This window comes from Nansenia antarctica (assembly GCF_963989245.1).
Source record: "Nansenia antarctica genome assembly, chromosome: 11".
Lineage (NCBI taxonomy): Eukaryota > Metazoa > Chordata > Actinopteri > Argentiniformes > Microstomatidae > Nansenia > Nansenia antarctica.
The window spans coordinates 24,948,132-24,958,131 of NC_137681.1; the positions used below are offsets into that span (position 1 = coordinate 24,948,132).

At 48.6% G+C, this 10,000-nt stretch overlaps 2 protein-coding genes across 3 annotated transcripts in view; one reads left to right on the top strand and one right to left on the bottom strand.

Moving 5' to 3' along the window:
- The window catches only part of sema4gb (sema domain, immunoglobulin domain (Ig), transmembrane domain (TM) and short cytoplasmic domain, (semaphorin) 4Gb), a 48,607-nt gene extending 42,496 nt beyond the window's left edge, over positions 1-6,111 (top strand). For both annotated transcript variants that reach the window (XM_080541993.1, XM_080541994.1), the window contains exons 15-16: positions 1-1,824; positions 5,236-6,111. The exon at positions 1-1,824 is cut by the window's left edge and continues 621 nt beyond it. In XM_080541993.1, the coding sequence (XP_080398119.1) occupies positions 1-500 (500 nt within the window). In that variant the 3' untranslated portion in view covers positions 501-1,824; positions 5,236-6,111. The remainder of the gene's footprint in view (positions 1,825-5,235) is intronic.
- A 2,169-nt stretch (positions 6,112-8,280) lies between these two features.
- The window catches only part of mrpl43 (mitochondrial ribosomal protein L43), a 5,681-nt gene continuing 3,961 nt past the window's right edge, over positions 8,281-10,000 (bottom strand). Inside the window, exons 2-3 of the mRNA XM_080541652.1 lie at positions 9,705-9,811; positions 8,281-9,110 (exon numbers count right to left, since the gene is read on the bottom strand). Coding sequence (XP_080397778.1) covers positions 8,884-9,110; positions 9,705-9,811 — 334 coding nt within the window. The 3' untranslated portion in view covers positions 8,281-8,883. The remainder of the gene's footprint in view (positions 9,111-9,704; positions 9,812-10,000) is intronic.

The window sequence follows — 10,000 nt, forward strand, 5'->3', positions numbered from 1 at the left end:
GCTGCTCTCACCTGGAGCTCAAGACCGTCTCCAGCCACTGCAACGGCCGAGACGGAGGAGGGGGGGGGGGACGGAGGTCGACGTCCTTCCCTAACGACGACGACCTCCTCGACGGCTTCCTCCAGATCGTCCCCGGGGAAGGGGGGGGCGGCGGGGGGGGTCAGACGTCGCCCCATGGTAAGAGCCCTCCCCCCCCTCAGGCCCCTCCCCTGCCCCTGCCGCCTCCCCTGCCCTGCTCCTCCTCCTCCTCCTCCTCCTTCGCCGCCGCCGACTACGCCACGGACTGCTTCGCGTCCAACGGCTTCTCGGCCACGCTGCCCAGCGTCCTGAGGAAGATGAACGGGAACAGCTACGTGCTGCTGAGGCACCAGGCGGACCCCGCCCTGGAGGGCGTGTCGTCCCCCCTCCTCCACTCCTCCTTCACCGAGGAGCTCAACAGGATCCTGGAGAAACGGAACCACACGCAGCTGGACCCCCAGCCGGACGAGAGCTCTGTGTAGCCCCCCTGTGTAGCCCCCCCTCCCCCTCCACATTTTCCCCTCATATTTATCTATTTATTTATATATATATACCCCAATGGCGCCCCCTGTGGCGGGGAGGACTAATTGTTGTATTATTAAAAAGCTGCTGTTGTTACCTCAGGGTAGCACAAGTACCTGAGGTAGTGTTCTGACCCGTCCCTGATGTTCAGCAGCCTAACGTGACTCTAAGAGACTATGAGGCCCGTATCATTTCATTCAACCAATCAGAAAGGACTTTTTAAAAATCCCCAAAGAAGAAGTGCTGTGATGGACATGAACACATTTGGACAGATAACTGTACTATGACATGACTCTCTCTTTCTCGCTGAAGAACTCAACTCACGTACTCACACATTTAATACAATTAGTTACAAGTTACAATCCTACCTCAGTACAGTACTTAACCCTAATGGAGGAAACTGGTCGGCCATTTTGGGGCCAGCTGTGTCTGGTCAGCTGACACAGTGAGTGGCACTATATGGGACATTTGAGACATCATGATGAGAGCACAGGCCACAGGACTATGACTGTAAAGTCACACTGATGATGATGATGATGATGATGATGATGATGATGCTGAAGGGCCGTGGGAGCTACAGAGCTAGCACACATATGGGCTGTGTGTCAGAACCATCCAGTATAGAAACACCAGAAGCGGTAGAAGGTCCTGTCCTGCAGCCCCACACACAAGGGCACAGATCATTGGACAAAGGAACACATTTCATATTTAATTAAACACCACACACATATCCTCATTTTTCTCTTTGTTTTCATGTAAATAGCAATAATACCGCCACTGACGCAGCCATTGGTAGCAAAATTGGAATGGATTTTCTTTTTCTTTTTTTGGCATATTTCCTCTCAACAGACTGTGTCAAATGAAAGGGGAGAAACAGCAGTATTATAGGGTCAAAGGTCACAGCAGGTCACAGCTCTACGGCTTGACCCCGGAGAAGAACACTGTCAGAGGAAATACAAGCCATGGCTGAACCTGGTTGCCATGGAAGCCAAGATGGCTAAACCTGGTTGCCATGGAAGCCAAGATGGCTGAACCTGGTTGCCATGGACGCCGAGATGGCTGAACCTGGTTGCCATGGACGCCAAGATGGCTGAACCTGGTTGCCATGGACACCAAGATGGCTGAACCTGGTTGCCATGGACGCCAAGATGGCTGAACCTGGTTGCCATGGACGCCAAGATGGCTGAACCTGGTTGCCATGGACGCCAAGATGGCTGAACCTGGTTGCCAGGAGACATGAGCCGCACAACAGGATGGGTTGATACGACCAGAGAACTGCCTAAGGTAAGAGAGACAACACACACTCACACTCACACCCACAGTCACGCTCACGCTCACACACTCACAGTCACACTTACACTCACACTCACACTCACACACACACTCACACTCACACACACACTCACACTCACACTCACACTCAGACTCACACTCACACTCACACTCACACTCACTGTCACACTCACACTCACACACACACTCACACTCACACTCACACTCAGACTCAGACTCAGCCACCTAGAATTTAGAATGTTGCCATTTAGCAGACGACGCTTTTAATCCAAAGAGATTTACATTTACAGATGACAGGGACGTTGCCCCTGGAGTAACTGAGGGCTGAGTGTCTTACTCAAGGACACACTAGTGGTGGTGTTTCAGGCGGGATTTGAACTCACACCCCAACACTACCCCTGCCACCTCCTCACACCCCAACACTACCCCTGCCACCTCCTCACACCCCAACACTACCCCTGCCACCTCCTCACACCCCAACACTACCCCTGCCACCTCCTCACACCCCAACACTACCCCTGCCACCTCCTCACACCCCAACACTACCCCTGCCACCTCCTCACACCCCAACACTACCCCTGCCACCTCCTCACACCCCAACACTACCCCTGCCACCTCCTCACACCCCAACACTACCCCTGCCACCTCCTCACACCCCAACACTACCCCTGCCACCTCCTCACACCCCAACACTACCCCTGCCACCTCCTCACACCCCAACACTACCCCTGCCACCTCCTCACACCCCAACACTACCCCTGCCTCCTCCTCACACCCCAACACTACCCCTGCCACCTCCTCGCAGTGAAAGATGAAGGGTATTCATATTGATCCAGGCCGGGGTGGATGTACTGTAGGGATAAAGGGTAACAGTATTGATCCAGGCCTGGGTGTGTGTACTGTAGGGAGAAAGGGTAACAGTACTGATCCAGGCCTGGGTGTGTGTACTGTAGGGAGAAAGGGTAACAGTATTGATCCAGGCCTGGGTTTGTGTGTGCGCTGGGCCTGTGTGTCGTCCCCTGCAGTGAGTGAGGCTGGTGGCGCTCGGCCAAACGAGACACAGAACCTTCGCGGTGTAAAAAGACCCGAGTCACCGTCACCTAGCGCGCCGCGATCTCTCTCTGTTTATGTGTCATCAGTGTGGCGTTACAACAACACCATAACGGGATCGGTGACCTATATATGTGGCCTTGAGAGGGCTAACTCTGCACCCAAAGCAAGGATGTTTAGCGAGGGGCGTGGGGAGGCGACAGCGAGATGGAGAGGTAGACCCAGAGCTCGTTTGTAAACCCCGTCACGGCCAACGATGTTAAATAGAGATCTGGCTGCTGCACGGCAAAGTGTTGGATCAGCTCTTGCGGCCAGCCCACACACACACACGCACACGCACAGACAGCCTCCCCTGGCGGCGCGCAGCACAAGGGGGTGTGTGTCACTCCGTCACTGCGTGGTTGACAGTAGCCGCAGAGCTCGGCTGGGGGGCCTGGACCCCCAGAGAAACAGGGACAACGAGGAGTGGAGGGGTGGGGAGGGGCGGAGGGGGCAGGGAAGGGTGGAGGGGGCAGGGAAGGGTGGAGGGTACAGGGAAGGGTGGAGAGGGGACAGGGTAGGGTGGAGGGGAGAGGAGGGGTGGGGAGGGAGCTTGTTGTGGTTTGGAGGATTCCACGGGTGGGGGGGGGTAGGGTGACGGGGTAGAGAGCAAAATCTGCTCCAGCAGAGAGGGGCTACAGTACTTCTCTATGTCCTTCCCTCTCTCCTCTCCCTCCCTTCTTTATTCCATCCTCTTCCTTTCTGTCTCCCTTGTTCCTCTTTCTTTCTTTCTTTGTTTCTTTCTTCCTTCCACTCTCTTCTCGACCTCTTTCTTTCCTCCTCTCTCCCTCCTTACTGACTTTATTCCCTTCTCCCTTACCCTCTCTCTCTCTTTCCCCTCTCTCCTCCACCTTGTATGCTATCACCATTCATTACACACCCCTCTGTCCCCCCCCCCTCCCCCCTTTTCAGGGCCTTGCTGAGTTCACAAACGACCAACGTAGCCCCCCCCCCGATCAATTCCAGCTGGCCTTCAAAGACCTGACCTTGTCTCTGCCAACATGGCTACTAGGGAGAGAGAGAGAGAGAGAGAGAGAGAGAGAGAGAGAGAGAGAGAGAGAGAGAGAGAGAGAGAGAGAGAGAGAGAGAGAGGGGGGGGGGGGTTCTCCTGTACTGGTTTAACTGTATACTGGACAGGGTAGGAGTGCTTGAAATCACATACTTCTATACTACTAAGTAGGCATAGAGAGTACTAGCGAGTGGCCACTTAGGAGTGCTTGAGAGACGTCAGAATAGGATGACACCACGTAGTACGTACTCTACTGAAGAAAGCAATCAGGGATGGGAAACGAGTTTAGTGTGTAGTACTCGGGTTTGGACCAGAGCCAGCAGAATCATGGTAGTGGAGTGGAATATTCATGCACCTACGACAGGTGCTTAATTACTCCTATACCCTTACCTCAAGGTGTCTTGGGGGTGAGAGTGGATTCATTTCAAAGTCCAATGTCACAGGAAGGGTTATGCAGATGTGAGGCAGATAGCTGGTCTACCCCTCAGGGCTGTGTGTGTGTGGGTGTGTGTGTGTATGTGAGTGTGTGTGCATGTGTGTGTGTGTTTATGTGTGTGAGTGTGTGTGCGTGTTTGTGTGTGTGTGTGCATCCTGTGTGTGGCCTTTGTGTGTTCCCCTTTGACCCTGCATCTGTGTGTGTTTGTGTGTGTGTGTCCAGAGTTCCCTTGGTGACTACACTGAGCTGCAGTTAAACATACACTGAAAGTCAATGTCACATTCATCTGGATAAAGCTGGTATTATGTAGCATTTTTGGCACAGCGGAAGTTGAGACCCACTGGGGTTAAATGTCATTGTTAAATGTCATTGTTCATCAGTGTTGATCCACTAATCCTGTCACACTGGGTTTATCGAAAACAATAATAACCATACTGTATATACTGTAGTGTATTACTATTTTTTTGGTTGCTATTACTATTCGGTTGTTAAGTCTGACGTCAAATGTGACGTTTAGCAATTTCCAGGTCCAAAGCAGAAATTCCCTGCAGCAGAGTACCAGTGTACTAAAGCGGTAGAATGAACGTTTTTTTAGACTCGGATCTATTCATACAACAAGGGACGCAGCACTTCCCAGTTTTTCCCATATTTGTCAGCGTCTTTGAGCCTCGGAAAAAGCGCTATATAATTATAATGAATTATTATTATTACTGAGGCATTTCGAAGAAAGCGCCTCAGCCAACGTTGGACCCGGAAACACGTCACGACTTAACAACCGAATATCTAAGTAGTAATACACTAATGCACTAGTAACATACTAATACAGTGATTAAGTCTATTATTGTTGTTTTTATCTTTGTCTCCCTAGATCATGGAGGAGTCAGATCACGTTGATCTCAGATGTTGGGAATGCTGGGATCGTCCTCTGGTCTCTCATCCGGTTCCCAGTTAACGGCAGACGGTCTGTGTCTGTCTGGTTAACGGCAGACGGGAGGTGTTCTGTGTGAAGTTTCAGCTGAGTCAACGCCACCTCAGAACACCTCAGAACACAAGGACAATCAAAGGAGTACGCACAAACCTCCACAGACCCTGACGTTGGACACTGTCATGCATATTGTACTAACGGGCTAAACGGCAAACAAAATGGTGGCCGTCACCCCTGCATTCTCTCTTACAATATTATACAGAACGTTGTTGACAAAGAAGAACATGACAGAACAGTATTGTTTTAATGAACAAGGACATACGCACGCGCACACACACACACACACACACAAAAGGCATGACAATATTCAAATGGTAGTTTACGCAAAATGTGCGTAATGTTAACTCCAGTCCACGTCATCTGTACATTGAAGACAATAATGACTCTAAAGAGAGTTGGCCAAATAAACTGCTGTCAAAGAGGTCTGCTGTAAAAGATTTGCACTATCCGTCACGAGATTCGGTATCCCCTTGTAAAGCGTAACACCTCCATTACGATGGTTCTGTATTGTATTGTTGTTTTCTGTTCTGCTGTAGATGATGACTTCCTCAGTATTTAATCTGCTGTGTAGTAGTGTCAGCCATGCCACAACCATGTCCTAGTTTTGGGGCATCAGAGCACTTGAGGTATTGATAATCATATTTATAATGAAAAAAAAAAAGTGGTGTCTTAATATTTATTTTTTTCCCACATATTTCATTGTTCACTGTTTTGTGGGAAGACAAAAAGCCCCCTGTTTTGCATTAAAGTCATCTGTGAGAATAATCCTGTGTGTCAACACGCCTGGAGAGGGAAGTCAGAACAGAAGAGGAAATGCAAAACATGTTCATACTGGAGTCCTACTCTCTTGGCACCCATCCGGTGTAACACCCAGGAGCACTGCTATTGGCTGTCGCTAATTATCTTAGCTTGGCCCTGGGTATTCCACAGACATGTCAACACGGGCCTCTTCAGGAGGGGGTGTCACGGCAAGCGTAGAACAGACGAGCGTCCTATGTGTGTATATGCAACCTGTTCACCTCAATCTGTACAGCCGATGTTAGCGACTATTAGCGACTAATTCACACGTGTGATTGAGTCATACGCTACATACAGCACAGGCTGAGAGGGGGGGGGGGGGGGGGAAACACTGCTGCGTCCAAGGCGGCTCTAAGGCGGTATCTAAGCAACAGTGATCTTTATTTAGAGGTTCTACTCCTGTGGCGCGGGTCAAACTCTGCCAGTTCTCGGGGGAGGGAGGACGTGACGTGTGAGGACGTGTGGTCAGGCTTTGCTGCACATAACGGGTGTGATACATAATCAGCTACTGAGGAAACCCGATTTCGACCGATCGATAGAAATAATAGCAGCGGTTTGTTGAGAACATGTCATTGACGAAGGGACTTTGCTGTTTATGTCTATTCTGTTTTTTTTTTACTTAATTTGAGGTGAAGTGGTTACTCTGAAATCCCACGGTAGCTGTAGCTTTAGTGTGAACTTACAGTGTGGCAGTCAAAAACATTATTTTGATTACTTATGAGAGGTATAATCAATAATATATTGATTACACATATGGGGGGTATTCCATCAACGTTGCTAAAGGAAAGTCATGCGAGACTGAGACAAAATAAGCCTGGGTTTTCCTTTATGAATGAATGGTCTTTATTGCCATTGCTATAGTACAGGTACCAAACAACGAAATTTAGGAGGGGTGGCTCCCCTGGTGCTAGGAAAGAAAAAAAAAAAACACAAGAAGGGAAGGAGCTGGTTTACATAAATAAAGGCTATGTACACTATCCACTATACTATACTGTACAGATAGACGACTAGGGTTGTCATATTGCACATAGTGTTATTGCACATTCATTTGAAGTGTCGCAGTTTGCGACACTGATGGAATACCCCCTTGGAAACAACACACACACACACACACACACACATCTGTGGTCACAGGTGCACTTCCTCCTCCTTTTCGCCACGCACACGCACGCCTCACGCACGCCTCCCCTTCCACACAGTCAGCGCTCACACTGACGACACCACTTCCTGTGACCAGAGTCATGCGTCAGCGGTCTGGAACCCATCACTCTAGAAGAACCTGAAATCCTCCTGTTTCATCTTTTACCACAGGAAACACCCTTCAGGAGAGTAGTTAGATAGAGAGTAGTAATTAACAGGATGTTATCTACAGACAAGCAACGTACATGTTATACATGCTTGCAGTATGTTGGTTGTGGAGAAGGTTGAAGGCCCCTTGTTGTTGGGTAGTAGTAAAGAGGGTAGTTTGAGCCATTCGGGATGATTTGGTGATGGAGGTCTGTGAGAGAGAGGATGTGGACTGTGGCGGGATGACAGAGCTCTCTTAATGGGTACATCTGGTAGGCCATGAAAAATAAAAACAACGCGTGACGTTAGAATTATAAGGTTCTATCTAAATTTTTGGCAAAATTTAGTTTTTTACATAATCTGATCCATTAGGTGTTTATTAATGCCTGTGTGGTGTTATTTTTTAAATGTTGACATTTTTTAGTTAGTAATTCATAAAATACAAGGGTTCCATCTCACAAAACATGGAATGTAAAAACTTTGACAATATCTCTGAACTGCCCTAAACGGAGATAGAACCTTATCAGTCTAAACTTACGAACGTACAGTACCAGTCACTTTGGGAAAGTGTATCCAAACTTTTGACTGGTACTGTATGTCCCTCTAACATGGTGACTTCTCCTCCACACAGCACCACTATGAAACCTGTATTTAAAGTTTTCGGAAACCACACAAATCATTTAGTTCAACATCTGAATGTGACTTGTTTTAAACAGAAAAGGTTTGACTGAACATATGAAGCAGAGTGCACATGAGCGTCCATATTTTGAAAATATAATATAATAAATATTATTTTCTATGTCACTTTTATTTTGTTCAAAAGACGTACAGCTGATAGTGGGCCGTTGCGAAAGCCTGTGGACACACAACCACAACCACAACCACACATCTGTTCTGTCAACATGTCAAGTGTGTCAGCTGAGAAGCTTTTCTAACGCAATCACGCAAAGTCCGTTCAAAAAAGGGGAACTTCCATAACTGTCGTTGTTCAATACAGGCCTTTTGGTTTCCTCAGGAGAAAAAACAACGGTCAAATGTCCTCGTCTGCAATGCAACTGTTCTGGTAATCGGTACAGGTCAGTGGACGACAGAGAAGAGAGTGGACAAAACCGACAAGTAGGCTAGTTTCGCTGTCACTAATGAGGACGATGACAGGCCATATTAGGTCATCAGTCACGTACATAATGGACTACACTCATATAGACGCCTCTATCCAAAGCGCTTTACAACAGCCCTCTCATTCACCCATTCACACACACATTCACACACCAATGGCGGCAAGCTGCCATGCAAGGCGCCGGCCGGCCCGCTCACTGGGAGCAATTTGGGGGTTCAGTGTCTTGCCCAAGGACACTTCGACATGTGGCCAGCCGGGGCTCGAACTGCCGATCTGCCAACCTTGCGATCATTAGACGGCGGCTCTACCTCCTGCGCCACAGCCGTACATCAGTCATTCAGTCCTCCTGTGGTTTTCTGGGGTCCTATCGGGCTGATGGAGGGGGTCCGGTTGGTGAAGGGGTGCCACTGGCCCTGGATGCTGGGGCTGTTGGTGTGGATGGGCTTCCGGATGCGGATGATGTCCAGGCCGGACTGGCTGGCCAGCTTGGTCACCAGCTCCGTGATGTGCTGAGACGACTTGCTAGTGATGAGCTCCTCCCTCACGTTGCCGTTCACTGCACACAAAGAAGCACACAAATAATATGACTCATGTTAGATGATCGCAATGGTTTTGGGAGATCTCGTATAACGTTTGCATCGTAAAAGCCGTGCAGAATTGGTTTTCGCTGCATTGCTTTGAATATCGTTAGCCTCGTAGCATAAATGCCTAAGTCATATTTTGGCCAAATTGAGATATCTGCCTAACTCTACTCTCCTAACACTGCTGATTCACTGTGCATTATTGCCTACTATGCCATCAGCCTATCAGAATGCTTGTTACATTCCAATGTCACTATCTGCCCAAGTCATCTCTTTGACATTTGGCATTTGACACTATATACAAAGATGTGGCTGACCACAAGTGAAGCATGACTTAGGCAATTATGCTATGAGGCTAACGATATGATCAAACTGACATGAAGGCCTAAAGTACTTGAAGTGCATTGCGACAATTGGGGACCACACACAGCATGACAGCTGAAAGACTGATAAAGGTGCCCTAGCGCCACCTAGTGACATGAAAGTTTTAACGCATCAACAACAAAAAAACTGCAGGTTAAAAAAACACACACGCAAGGCATGTCTGGCTGTTAGACTCCCGCACTTACAATATTCGGCAACAAGTTTGGGGATCCTGCGAGCAGTAGGAGATACGTAGACTACGACTCCAGGGTTCTTCTTGGCGAAGTCCACTATTCCTTCTTCGATGAATTCCCTATGGATGGAAAAGGATTTGCAGCAGACTACAATACGACAGCATATTGCAATAATAGGAGCATGCATTGCTGCACTATAGGCTTGGGTCACATCATCTGACTCCCCTGACCCCCAATCCTTGTATCAACCATGACAGTTTCTCAATGAACCTAGACATGGGCGCTGCTTTCTCTATCCATCCTTCTGT